A 14,946-nucleotide genomic window follows, 5' to 3' on the forward strand; every position below is an offset into this window, starting at 1 on the left:
TGTTCTTAGTTGCAGACCGGTCATTAACAGACAGAATTAAAACCATTGCTTAAATGCATTTCATTAATTTATTCATGCACTACTCATGTGTTTAACAAGCCATGGTGTTTACCAACACCATGTAAGTCCATTAGTTTGGAAAAAATATATATACAATACATCATGCTGAAAGATAACACAGCCAAAACTCATTATTTTAAAACAAATACATAAAGGTCAGCATTTACACATTAACCAAGGTTTGCCACTTAACATACAGAGACTTAATTAAGGGAATTTAGACTGAAACAACTACCATGATGGTATGAAAGGGTTTGGATAACAGCTGTTAAGTAACCTGACAGCCTTAGGCACACAATTTTCATGAGCATCAACAGACATTTGCTACACTGCATGAAAACAGCACTGATTAAACACATATTAAACTGCACAGCATTAGTTCACAGTTTTGAATTTAAAAAAATGAAAGCACATAAAACAACTCTCATAGTCTTTGTGTCTTACAGTTTAACAATTTTCTTTACAAGGAAAAGTACCGTACTGCTAATGCATGCTTTCATTATATATATATATATATATATATATATATCTGTTGCCAATACAGTACACATATTTGAAGTTATGTTTTCAGTGATTGTATGTATACACATTAATTTTTTTGTTCACCTATACCATTCGGTACGGTGCAAATAGGAAAAGAGCTGAAAATAAACAGTTAAGGCCTGAAAATCTACATAATTGAAGACTTTATGAAATATCAACAGATCAATATATTGGTTCTAAATAAACAGCAATTGAACTCATAGAAAATATGTCCAAAAAGGGGAGATGGGTAAGTGGCAGTGACCAACTGGTCACACAGTCTAACAGATTTAATCCCATTTTAAACTATGTCAACATATAGCTTTTTTTGTGCAACATCACCCATCTGAACCTAATAAACTGAAACTTGGACATGGCAGCACAGGAACTGGATGCTGAAAGGCATATTTTTGGCGATTTTCTTATTGGACGCTGGGCTTCTAAACTTTAAAATTCTGATATATGGCAACTTTAAAGTTCAGCATTATTGGCAGTTTGGATTAAAGTAGTTGAGGCTTGTAACAGTAAATATACAATTTCTGCATGCATAACCACCTACTGATCAGGTGGATTTTTTCTCTACAGAGCATTTACTTGTAAATTTAGAAACACACACCAACATTAAACATACACGCAGTGGTTTGTACATCTAAGTTCTGTAGGAATGCAAAGGTTTGATAAAAATATATTAATTTCCAGATGAATTTTAAATACCCTGCCTCATAATGCAGTGCACAGGAAAAACAAAAGTCAGAGCATAATCATAAAACAAAATAAAGAAAGATTGTGGTTTTTTTTTTTCCATAACGAAGCAAAGTGCAGCATCCACTTAAATCCCAGGGTCCTTTCCAGAGTTAGCTTTCTTTCACATCCAGCTCCTCTTCATCCTGCTTACGCTCAGTCATTCGTGCACATCGTGGACAAGTTGTGGAATTGTCAAAGTAACAATCTCTACAGAGGTACACAACAAAAAAACATCAACATTCATGTCAGTTTGGTTATTTCTTTTAGTAACAGTTTAATAATTGGGAAATCATAGTGCTTTGCAAATTGAAGTACCATTTGTTAAACAGAAATACTCCTAATTACCACTTTAGCAATGGAATTTGAAGGTATGTTATTCTGAAGATCTGTTTTATTATTGGTATCTCCACTCAAAACTTTTATACAAACAATTTCCTTTTATCAATTAATTTTAAACACTTCACAAAGAGAAAATTTGCTGTATTTTTGAGCCCAAATCGTTGGTGATGACTAACCTGTGAAAGACAGCAGAGCAGTCATGGCACACTGAGGTGTGACTGTCAAAGGGGAACAGGATGTCTCCCTCCTTGCAAAGCTCACACACAAATCCTTTGGCCTGACAGCGCTACAAATACACACATGGACAGCACAAACCATTAATATGGCACAGAAAGATACAATGATATCAACAAATACTAAAAACATTTCAGCCATATATTAGTACATGGTGAATTTGCAAGTCCAACACAGCCCCTCTTCTTCATGATATAGTTCAACAGTGCCATCAGTAGGGAAGTTTGTGCTTTATGTATGAGCTCACCTCGCAGTCTAGTTTGATGTGCTTAGCAAATGTGGTGTGGATCTCTGTGAGGGAACAGCTCAGTCTGCCAGTGGAAATGTCAATCAAATCCTGTAGTGAGTACATGTCGTCGTTCTCGACAAAGTGTTGGCGATCTTGTAGCTGGAAAATATAAATGCAAAAAAAGGAAATGGGCAACTTTCATATTATGAGACTCAACTCTTTAGTGCAAAAAAAGGATATCAGACTCAAGCATAGTTTTAAACATATTATTTATTTATTTTAACAGTAGGGAAACATTTTAAAACAATTCAAACTGACAATTCATAAAAATATGTTTAGTATAGATTAAAACTGAGCTAATACAGAACTTGAGATCACAAGAGTCAATTTAATTTATGCAAGCTAATTAGTGATATCCAGTGGCTCACCCGACTGTACATCATCAGCCTTCTTTAGTTCAGTACTCTTCACTTCTATCACATGGTGGTGCTGTTTTAACATACTGCTAATAGGCTGCCTGTGTCAGTGCTTCCATTTGCATTTTTCTAAATGGTAAGTAAATTGATAGCAAGTTTTCCAAACTGGGTTGTTTACATTCTTGCTAACTTTGAAGGGTTAAATTGTAAACTCTGATCATCCAGTGGAGACTGAAACAATATTAACTGTTTATAATATGATAATGAAAAAAAAAACTTTCTTAATGCACATGTTTGTTTGTACAAATACACACACGCTTATATACAGCTGAGAAAAAAAGGCCTAGTCTAAATTTGTAAATGCCAGTTTAAAAAAGTTGAGGCTATCAGTTCTTCATCCCAACCTTATATGAAAAGAATCTATTAGCCTATTAGACATTGGGCAATTACAAGATAATTTTATGATTTACATGCAGAATTGTCTAATAGGCTAATAGTATTGCTTGGATCAGGTTTAATTGAGATAATTTATTATAACTAGATAACGTTTCTGCTTGAAAGCAAGTCCTTGTTTTACCCAATAAAATTCAGTGTTGGTCAAGTTACTTGAAAAAAGTAATCAGTAACTAATTACTGATTACTTCCCCCAAAAAGTTATCCTGTTACTTTACTGATTACTTATTTTCAAAAGTAATTAATTACCTAGTTACTTAGTTACTTTTTAAAAACACGATTTACAACCTGAATAGGTGATAAAGCGATAGATCTTTCAGCCCAATTCTACTTTTTCTGCATAATCTATCATATAAAATGTAATCAAATGGAAAAGTCTCTTTTTAAAACTTTAAATCTTTTAACTTTATGCATCAAGCAAAAACTTAATTATATGCAACATTCTCTGACTGGAATAAATTAGTTTAACATTTAAACCTATTTTCTGCACATTCCAGCACATAAAATAAAATAGTTTTTTGTGTTTACACTCACTCTTTCAAATAAATGCAAGTAAAACACAGCAGAAAATAAATAAAATCAAAGACTAGCGGTCCTGTTGCTCTATTTTCACCTATAAAGCAGGAGTAGGGTAGGCAGAGGTTTGCCCTGGTGCAGGTGTGCAGCAGCGGTCAGTTGAAGAATCCGCGAGTTTCTCTGTGAATTTCCCATTACGTCGTTGTGCACTCGGTGCTTGCTTGGAAGTTTAGGGGGGTTTTTTCGCTGTAAAAAGACGTTTTCTTCCCATGCACAACGGACACTAATGTTTTCGTCACTTTTTATGGAATCAAACTCAAAATAAGGTCAGTACTTCCACGCTTTAAACGCTGCACGCTCATACTCTCTCCCACACTCGATATATTATCCATTGTTGATCTGTACACAGCTGTTGTCACGAACGTCGCTTACATCACTGTCATGAGACATTCTCGCAAAAAATCACAGTTTTAGTAACGCAGCATGCTTACGTGAAAGTAACAGTAATCTAATTACCGGTTTTGCAATAGTAATCCCTTAAGTTACTCGTTATTTGAAAAAAGTAATCAGATTACGCGTTACTGCCCATCTCTGATAAAATTTACTAAAATCTACTAAAAAATTACATCTTAAACCTCTGACAATAAAAAGTTACTGACCTGTAGTAGCAGCCGAGCTTCCATTGCCTCCTTGCAGGTGATAAAATAGGGTTTCATTAACAGAATATCTTGACGAAGTTTCTGTGGGAGAAAACACACACAAACATTTCTGTCACTCTTAGTGAATGGAGTGACTCACCCACTTGCCTGTCCTGGCAACACTGAATGAAAAAAAAAAAAAATTTAGGGATAGGTTGGCTGACAACACAACTGTGAAAGTAATTATTTATTTAAAACAAGTCTATTAAAAATAAGCTGAAAAATAAACTTCAATGGGAAGCTACCCACCCTGATTTCAACCAGTTCCTCCACAAAGTTGAATAGCAGCGGGTTTATTTCTTTCAGCCTTAGCACGGGGCGTGACATCATCAGGGCCAGGTAGCGCATTGAGGAGCGACAGACCTGAGATAGAGACACTATCAGAACACAAACTGGCTCAATACGCCCTCAAAACACACTGACATACCTTCATCATAAGACAGTGAGCTTGGTTAATCCTGCACTGGTCGACAGCTTTAACGAGTAAATGTGCATCATCTGATTCAAATTCACAAACCTCGCCCTGCACTGGGATGATTTTAAAAGTAGGTCACATGCCACCAGATAAATGATTCTACCAGACACGGGAATGTAATTGAGTTGAGTGACATATAAATAACATTAATCTGACTTCCCTTGAGTAAATTTTTAAAACCTGGGGAAACTTCTTTAAAGGATGGTTTCACAGTTTTGTAGTACTCTAGTAAATTGAGTTAATCAGTGGAATGTCCATGCGTGATATGCATGTATATGTATACGATTCTGTCTAACTTTGATGTAAAGCAGTAGCATCCACTAAATAATATTAAAAGCACATTTACAAATTCTAGCCTCTTTCAGTCCAATCAAAATGTTCAGATAACATGTTAATGAAATTTAGTTTACACATTTATAAATTTTATTTTCATGTGCTGAGTGTATCTGCGGTTGTTGAGGTTACCTTCCTTGATTCAAACTCCCAGTTGTGGATGACACGAGCTGGAATGACAGCCGTGTCATTCCAATGACATGTGCTGCAGTAATACTGGCCAGTGTAGTCACACTGTCTGGCTTCACTAGGTACGCCCCCTGCAAGATAAATACAAAAAAGTACAGTTAAACTATAAAACAAAAGAACATGTACACATCACCAAAATGCATTTAAAATACTATAGAAAACATAAATATCTAAATTTTCCACAACTAAGGCAACCAGAGGTCGTTTTATATATATATATATACACTCCTAATTGGGCTAACCAAACATAAACACATTGAATTTGTACTCACTCAGTGAAATTTGTGCACGACATTCTGCACAGCGGTAATCTTGCCGGTCTAGTCCTATTTCAGGACAAATACTGAGCTCGTACTCAGACTGGTGGCTGACCTTTGACCTGACACAGGGTTTAGTGATCAGATTCATACACTTACTATGGCAACGATAATAGCATCCTGAAAAAAGAAAGAGATAACTTCAAATTATAATATATAGTTTTGTTTTCGCCATCAAGATTACTCATTGTCTCACCTGTCACTGGTTCAGACAGAAACATTTCATACAACAGAATGGAAGTTAAGCCTCTTTGAACTAGGGGGAAAATGGATTGCACAGATCTCTAATTACCTTCTGAGTGTATTAAGGCTTGAGAGCACAGCAAATGATATTAGAAGTCTGAATTTTGAGCAGTGTTAACAGAAATGTTTCAAACTTTTGGGAACTAAACTTTCGGTAATCTTACAGCGCTCTACCAGTATCTACTATGTCTCACCTGTGCAGGTATACCAAGTCTGGATAAGGCCCCAGATAATAGTGCTACACTTATCACAGGTCTGTTTCACACTCTTGCTCTTTTCCTTGGAGAAGCGGTGTTCCAGTAGGACTCTCAGATTAGGCTCATCTTCCTCTGGATCCTTTAAAATGATGCATGCGAAAAACAGAACACACAAAACATGGCTGTAACACTGTTTTGTGTACAGCTGCAAGAGATAGCAACCTATGTGCAATTAAGTTTGTTTACACTTACACTACCTTGTGTTTTGTATAGCCTAAACAAAACTGATGGGAATGCATAAAAAAACATCAAGGATTAATTTCCTGATGTATGAAACTCTTTTGATTCACAAAACTTTTCTGCTGAACTTGGACCAGAAGGCATAACAGCGGTCTTACGATGGAATTTGAAGTGCTCTGGGTAAATTTCATAGATAGAGATATAATTTGAGTTGCTTCACATGATAAAGTTCAAAATGAAAGAGATTATGGATGTTAAGAATCAAGCTAAGCAATTGGACATGTTTCACTGCTTTATTTAAAAAAAGAAGAAGAAGAAGAAGAAGAAGAAGATTCCTTTGTCCGTTATTATCACCGTGACTTATTCTTTAACATTTTTATTATGTTACAGTGTGACACACTGCCTGTGTGTTAAAGTGCTCTTGTTAGTGTTTAAGTGTTGTTAAAGTGAAGAAACTGTCAAATTGTTAAGACATGGGGGGTGACTTCAGAGTAATCTTTCTTGGTCAACCGGGATCTTGCTATTGGAAACAAACTAATGCACTGAAAAACAAAGCCAGATGATAACTGATACTTTCTTTACTGTTGATGAATGGGCTTGATTAATGAGCTTGTTTATTTGAAAGCCCTTTAATACACTAGACTGTAAAACTTTGTTTTCTATCATTTATAAACAAAAAAGGGAATTTATGCAAACTCTTCGCCAACTCTTCTCCAAGAATGTCTGCAATGCATTTTCACACATTTCATAAAGGGCAAAATACTCAAATCAAAGCAGTTTGGAGTGTTTTAGATGTTTTCCTACCATAGTTATCACCCTGTATACTTACAGGCCCAACATGATCACTAAGAATCTCCTCCTCCTCTGACATCAATCCTCCACACATGGTCACTTCTCTAAGGGTTTCTTAAGAGTTCAACTTGATTTTAAGGTTTTGACCTTACTAAGTCTTTCAGATGACATTATAATTTAAAACTATATTAATAAAACTGAACTTTGCATTTGTACAGATTTCCATTAATATTTAAAGCCTGTTACACTTATCCAAGAACACACAACTACAATATAATGTCATGCCCTTCTCAATTTTCCCCTCAGTCCCAACCTTAAGTTCTTGCAGTTTGAGGCGCAGGTGGATAAGTTTCACTACATTGTCTTTTTGTCTCTCTGAATGCTCTGGCAGCTCCAAGATCAGCTTCTTACATTCTTCTATTGCCAGTTTAAGCTGTTCAATGTCTGATGCCACAAAAGAACCCTGTAACATGATATGAAAATGGAAGACAAGGAAGTTTCACATTTTACAGTATAAACAGTTAAATTGAAAGTGATAAATTATTTTTACTGGGTTACAAATCAGAAAAACGTAAGGAGTACTTACCACAGGCCTTGAGAAGTGATCCTCAGCTAGACCGAGGTCCATGGTTCGATCTGAACTGTGTGTTCTGGTCCCAGGGAAAACCTCAGGTCTTGCTTCTAAATTGAGGAAAACATGGCATAAAGCGCTGTTCTTCTTGCAAGCATACACACTACATTCTGGCAAGTGCACTCGGTCACGCTTGCTAATTTCATCCACATGACTATTGTGGAATGAACTTTGAGTTGCTTTATTACTGCTTTATTACTGTCACATTTACATGTCTGCAACCAATCTCTTTCACAATTATTCGTTCTGAATGTGTCGAAATTAGTTAAACCATCCGACATCCCAGGGCTAGCGATTTTTCCAGTCGGGCTACCAAAATCCATCTCAGCCCTGCCTGTCGGGCTATCATAGGAAGGAAAAATATATGTCAATGCTTCTGCATTCTTTCGCAAATGTATCTGGGTAATTTTGTCATTGGCATCAATGAGTCACTGTCAATATGTGACATATTGAAATGCCGTTTGAATTTGTGCTTTTTTTGCGTTCACTTTCACGTTGCGATCGCATGAACTGTGTATAGAGAGCGGCAGTACTGATTGGTGAGTGACAGATTAATTGCGCACCAATTCCTCTGGCATCGTCTTATCAATCGTTAGCTTGCTATTCAAACATGACAAGTAAAATCTCCCGCAGCAAGCTTAAACATGTGATAGAGGTTGATTGCGCAGAGAATCACTGACCGTTATGTAAGTACGTGTGTAAAAGCAGATGGATTTACGCAGGTATTTTAGTTCTGCAGAGCCAAATAAGACAGTTCAGGGTGAAGAAGGGAGAGCCAAAGAAAAGCCTACCACAAAACAGAAAAGTTATTACAAATCAGACGATGAAGCAAAAAGAAAGCGCAGCTTTTTTGGTTTCATGGACAAAATAATTTCTGTGGCTGGAATATGATAAGCTAAGTAACATAATGTTCTGCCGGGTGTGTCGTGAGTTTCCCTCAAATTCTGAGTCGGCAAGCGCCTTTGTTACTGGGACCAGTAATTTTAAGAAAGACCCCATCAGAACCCATGAGAAATGCAAGAAATGCATTATTGCTCAGTCTGCAGTATCGTTCCCAGAACAAACACCAATTTCAAAAAACATACTAAAAATAAACCAAGCACAACAAGAAGTCCTGGAAAATCTGTTTAGAACAGCGTACTATGTTGCAAAGAGTGAACTACCATTGGCAAAATTTAGCAGCCTTTGCAAACTTCAAAAGGCAAATGGCCTAGATCTCGGTTCCACTTACCTGTGATTTCAGTGGAAATTTCAAAATCAGGATCTGACACACACTGATTCATGTCCTACACAGTTCTTACAAGTTCATAGAAATTTCTGTTCAATTTGAACCAAATATTTGAGTTGATGATTGTAATTTTTATACAGTTGTTGTAATTTGTGTTTTAACTATTTTTTGATTGATGTTTTGTTTCCTTTACAATATAATATTGTAAAGGAAACAAAACATTAATCTTTTTTTTTTATTTGGGCAACTTAAATTTATTTTGGACTACCAAAAACGAAGAGTGCCTGCCCGAAGGGCTACCAGGGATTTTGAAATTCTGCGAGCCCTGTATGACTTGTACTTTTGTTTAAAAACAACAACAACAAGAACAACTTTGTATAGAATTTGTGTTTTACCAATCTCAATTTCTTTCATACAGTTTAATAATTGGCACTAGATGTTGGCAGAATGATCCAAATATCAATATTATTGATGCAAATGCTGGCCATGGCATTAGACAGATACTAGTGTGATAGGATCGATGCTTCGTTTCTATCCTCCAAGTTCAGTATGTAGCCTACTGAATTGCGTTAAATAAATGTTTGTTTTTTTATAGTTTAGTATATTTTAAATTTAAAATATACTAAACTATACACTATATGCTACTATACTAAATTAACATTCATAAAAATATACACAAAATATATACTTTGTGTTGACTGTCACATCTATTTTTTCATATATAACATATTTAATCAACAGAAGTTCACCCAAAGTGCTTTAGAGACAGCACATTTACATTACTGGTCTTCAAAAAACCCCAAGTTTCAAGATACATGAAAATCTGAAAGATGTTTTTATCTATGTGTTATGGTGGAAAGTAAAATTACAGTGACAGTGATTAAAATGTGATCAGCATTAGCAAATTAATGACAATTCTTCTCATAAATGATTACGCACTAGCCTGGCCTACATAACCTGTCTACAAGTTAAAACTATCAGTATCAGTACTGATATCAGCAATAACTGGCCCTGCATTTACTTGGTGTAAATACATCAATATCAAAATTCGCGCAGCAGTAATTGACACCAACACTTTCACAGTCTGATCAATATCCATTCTTTACTCAAACTGATGTTTGGCATTTTCATCTGTTACAATACAAGTCTGAATTTAAATTAAAGCAAGTGACAAATTAACATTTAAAGTGCAGTGAGAGTAAACTTTCAGCTATCCATACTGACAACTGAGATTATTCTGATGAAGTGAAAAATTAGTAAACAGAACTGAATGATGGAATTTAAAGGTTGAACAAATTCAAATATATTTAAAAAGATTAAGTCAGTGTTTAGCTATTCAAATAATGTTTAATAAACTAAAAGAATCACATTATACAAACAGTGTTGTTACCTGCGTACACCTCTGAACAAAACATGTTGAAGGAATTCAGCCTTGTAGTTCCCAATAGACTCAGAGTAATGAGGCACCGTAGAATCAGAACAGCTATCAGTGAGTCATTCTTGCTCATCAAAAAGCAAAAAGTGTATTTTTCCAAGTCCTAAATTACAGGAAGTGTTACTGAAGTACTGCTTACTCCCATGCGTTTCATTTCCTCTACTTCAGCTACAGCATTTCCAACTTCCTTTTCCTTAGTCACAACAGACCAGTGTCCTTGCTCCTTATGCATTAGCAGGATCTGCCCTACATTACAAGGAAACTATTAAACTAAGTGCACAAATTGATGCAAGCTCAATCATTCAGGTAGGGAAATCTCAAAAAGTTGACTCTGTTCATCTGGATGTAGCGTTTTCCATAGGAGAAATGTTTCGTCACTCATCCAAGTGACTTCTTCCGTCTCAGCTGACTGCTTAATGATCAAGAAACTGACCTCACAGCCCATGTTTGTCAGTGGTGCTAGTTTCAGTTATTATGCAAATGTCCTGTTTATACGGTTGGGAAAACCTGCTGAGACTGAACAAGTCACCTGGATGAGTGATGAAACGTTTCTGCACAAATTAACTTTAATGAGGGATTTATTGCCTATACAGTAACTGAGATATACTGCTTGTGTTTTTGAAAAGGAAGCAAACATACATAGTGACATTAAGAAAAAACTGGAACCATGAATGCAAAAAACCCCCACTTCCCACTGCAACAACAAACTGTTTTAGAAAGGTAAATGCCAAGATCACAAATACCACTCGCTGTAATGCAGCCGCAAAGCATCACAAAGCCACCACCAGGCTATACAGATGGCTGTATAACTGCAACTTTAGCTTCCCGCAATTAAATGAACATGATTGAGCAATATTTAAAATGTGTGCGCTCCCAATTAAAATCCAAAGTAAAAACAAATCAAGCACTGTGATTGGCACATGCCTCCATGTGTTAATCACAGCTGTTGGCGGTTCCTGGACTAATTTGGAGTAACACTATGTTGAAAGACAGATATGAAGAGCTTGTCCCTCAAAACATCATCATCTGTTGCTTGGGAATCCTTTGGATTTAGCACAAGTGTCCTGGAACAAATCATATGCAGCTACTTCTATGTGTCTATACTGCAAAGCAACACAACTTCAATCACCTAAAAAGACACCAAAAACTGCAGTAAAATTCATGCATGAAGGCCAAGAAAACCATTGCAGTGCTTGCTAGCATGAATCATTCAGTACCATTGCAGACATACACCACGTGTGCCCACTAAAGAAGTTGAGTAACAAATCTTTCAGGAAAATGGTAAACTTACTGCGCAAACCATATGTTATCCTGTCATGCAGTGTCCTGATAATTTTGTTTAGTTAGGTTTTGGTACTGGTTTTTTTCTTTTAAATATTTGTTATTTTTCTTTAAAGATAATTTAGGTGAATAAAAAGGACCAATTTTATTTTCATGCAAAGATCTGGACAGATGTGAAGATAGGAAAGCAGTGTTGTGGTTACATGTGATCTCAATCCATCCATCCACTGTCTTCCACTTATAATTGTCAGGGTCATGGTGGGGGCTGGAACGTATTCCAGCTACCATAGGGCGAGAGAGGCAAAGCACACCCAGGACAGGTCGCTAATCTGTCACAGGGCCAACACATAGAGACAGACAACAATTCACACTCACATTCACACATGAGCAATTTAGAATTACCAATTAACCAAACCCCACTAACTGCATGTCTTTGGACTGTGGGAGGAAGCCAAAGTACTTGGAGAGAACCCACACAAACACAGAGAAAACGGAAAAGGGACAAGAACACTCCACACAGAAAGGCCCCGGCCAGATGGTGGAATCAAACTCAGGACCTGTGGTGTTAATCACCACACCACCGTGCTGCCCCTGTGCGATCTCAATATTAGTCAAAATAATCATAATCAAAAAATTAAAATAATCTTGATTATCAGTTGTCAGTGCTGGGGAGTAAAGGAATACATGTTACCTTATGTATTTAAAATAGACTGCAGACTGTTAAGACTTGATGGATAGCAGTAACAATAATCATGTGAAGTTCTGAAAGCAGTCTATGAACTAAACTCAGCTAAAGCCAGCTAACAATGTTAGCTCGGTGGCGAGTAGCCTTCAGTAATAGTAATAAATCACAGAGCATTAGCGCAATAATGTAGATGTGAAAGGCATTACAATATATTAATCCAAAGTATTTAGAATACGTTACTCACATTGAGTAACGTATTACATTGCAAACTACATTTTTGGGCATGTATTCTGTAATCTGCAGTGGAATTTGAAAAGTAATCTTCCAAGCACTGTCAGTTGTGCAGCCCTAATTGTATTTCTCTTCATCACTCCATAAGTACTGTTGCCATTGATTTTCTGTCCAGTTCTTGTGCAATTTGTAATTTTCTCAGTGTTTTCCTTTATTAATAATGGCTTCTTTCACTGAGACCATTTCTGACGACGCTTCAGCAAACAGCAGATACATCACTGGAAGACCAGATGCAATTTTTTTGTATATTCAACTTTTTTCCTGTCTATCAAACTAGTCACCTTTTACAGGCACGGCTAAATTCAAAATTTGCATCATCATGATAAAGAGATTTAAAAAATGTTAAATACGCATGTGACGATGAAGGAAGACAGAGAAATCGATCAGTGTGAGGTGTAAACTCTGTCTATATGGCTTAATACTAAGATGAAGCAGGCAAATGAAAGACAACAAAGAAAACAATGTATATTATTTTCCTGAATTTAACTACAGGTGTGAAAGCAATCCTTAGACAGTTGTATCATAACTTGTGGCAAACCTCACCATGTTGCGGGGGTGTTTTGTCTCCTTGGGGACCATCCTCTTCCTCTCCACGATCAAATGGATTGAGGCGGGTTTGGCGAAAAAGTGCAAGTCTCTCATCATACTCCATTTTATTGGCTACATCTAAGAAAGACAAACAAAACAAAGCAATTGTCTTCTCTTGGCTTTATGTATTGAAACATTACGAGGAATCTCAGTTTCCTTTCAGAAGGAAGCTGGTTAGCCAGTGTTTATACTTGGTTCGGCTTACTGTGCAGTGATAGACATTGTGTTGACATTTACTTGGTCATGAGCTGTTCATGGGTCATAACTCTCACTAAGAGCCCAATGGTTTCAAGAAAAATAAAGGCAAAATATGTTCTGCATGTTACAAGCAGAAATATGAATCCGTGCACATCTTTAACTTCGTTCAAATACATAATACATAGTCCTGAATGAGAGTTATACCAAGGCTACTGCTATTTTATACTTGCAATTTAGGTCAGATCTTAAAAAAGATTTAGTCTTACACATTACAGAAAAAGTTCCTTTACATCTAAAATGAAACAAAATCTATTTTTCATCAGATCCTCCCTACCTCACAAAACTCTTTCAAACTTTCAAACTCCACATCCATATGCTAGAATACCAGAGAATACAAATGTCCTGTTGAAAATTGTAACCATAACGAAGGAAACTCTGATACATAATTAAAGGGTTAAGGGTAGTAGTAATTGTAATTTAATTCCATGTAGATTTTATGAAGCTACACTAGAGACAGCCTGACAGGTACACTAGCACTCCCTTTGGCTGGTTAATTACCATTAAGTCTAATTTTCACTGAGGCTGAAGATGCATGAATCTCAGTGGTATGTGTAAGCTCTACTTCAACAGTCAACAAAAACACGCCCTACAGACATTTTATGGACGACTTAAGTAAATAAGGTCAAACGAGGTAACACTGCAAATACTGAAAAGACCGAGAAACGTTAAGTTGGAGCTTTATTTCACTAATTATTACCACTTAAGGATGATGCTGCAGTAAGTCATAATGTGCTAAGAGGTAACCTTAATGTTATTTCGTTCATCACAGCTAAACAGCTTAACAGGGCGTTAACAGGGCGCTAAAAGGGCAAGTCCATATCCAAACACGGATGTCAACAAACAGCTAATGCTAGCTAGCTAACAAGCTTTTAAACCAGCAAGTCGTCCGTTGATTTGATGCTAATGTTTGGTCATTAAAGCGGCCGTCTAGTTGGAAGCTTACCCCGTTGTTGAACGAATTTATCAGCAGCAAACTAGCAGCTATATTATAATATAATAATATATTTTGTGGACGACGTTTATGATGAATATAGACAGCCGTCCCCGTTTTGTTTTGCCTTTGTCATGGGTAACATCACACAGGGGGAAAAAAACGTCAAGTCATACTTCGTCAAAGTAGCGAGTTCCGGCGAGATTTTCAAAATAAAAAAATAACCATTGCCATAATGAAGTAGTGTAGAAGAAATAAAAGCAGTGGCGTGTCTAGAAAATTTTTGTTGGGGGGGCCAGGTAGGGGCACAGATTTGGAGAAGGGTGGCAGATGTAATTGGCAGATAATGTTTAAAAACAATTCTACCAACCGTTCACCATAATTCAATAACCCCATAAACCTAATAACCGAATGCGCTTTTAACTCTTATTAGAATGAGATTTTAACCACTACGGTGCAAAGTTTTTAGATACTGCGTTGATAAAGTACAAGAGATACAATCAGTGCTTTGTCAGTGCTTACTCAGCATTCAAGGACATCAATATTTGCATAGTATTTTTACTGACATATAGTGCACATATGTTTTGGGCAAAAACATTTTTTTTATATTAAAATACGAAC

General features: G+C 36.4%; 1 protein-coding gene across 1 annotated transcript; it reads right to left on the reverse strand.

The window, feature by feature from the left end:
* Positions 1–54: 54 nt before the first annotated feature.
* On the reverse strand, positions 55–14,497 carry def8 (differentially expressed in FDCP 8 homolog). The gene is made up of 12 exons (XM_085452902.1): positions 14,338–14,497; positions 13,092–13,214; positions 7,584–7,678; positions 7,311–7,460; positions 5,963–6,104; positions 5,481–5,645; positions 5,152–5,279; positions 4,461–4,574; positions 4,173–4,253; positions 2,147–2,287; positions 1,842–1,951; positions 55–1,533 (listed from the first exon to the last, which is right to left on the reverse strand). The coding sequence occupies exons 2-12, from the start codon at positions 13,198–13,200 to the stop codon at positions 1,437–1,439; spliced, it is 1,332 nt and encodes a 443-aa protein (XP_085309028.1). The 5' UTR covers positions 13,201–13,214; positions 14,338–14,497; the 3' UTR covers positions 55–1,436.
* Positions 14,498–14,946: the final 449 nt, after the last annotated feature.

The sequence above is a fragment of the Copadichromis virginalis genome, linkage group LG1 (genome assembly GCF_057382275.1).
Source record: "Copadichromis virginalis isolate Kocher_CV1m ecotype Utaka linkage group LG1, C_Virginalis_male_GT1.1, whole genome shotgun sequence".
Lineage (NCBI taxonomy): Eukaryota > Metazoa > Chordata > Actinopteri > Cichliformes > Cichlidae > Copadichromis > Copadichromis virginalis.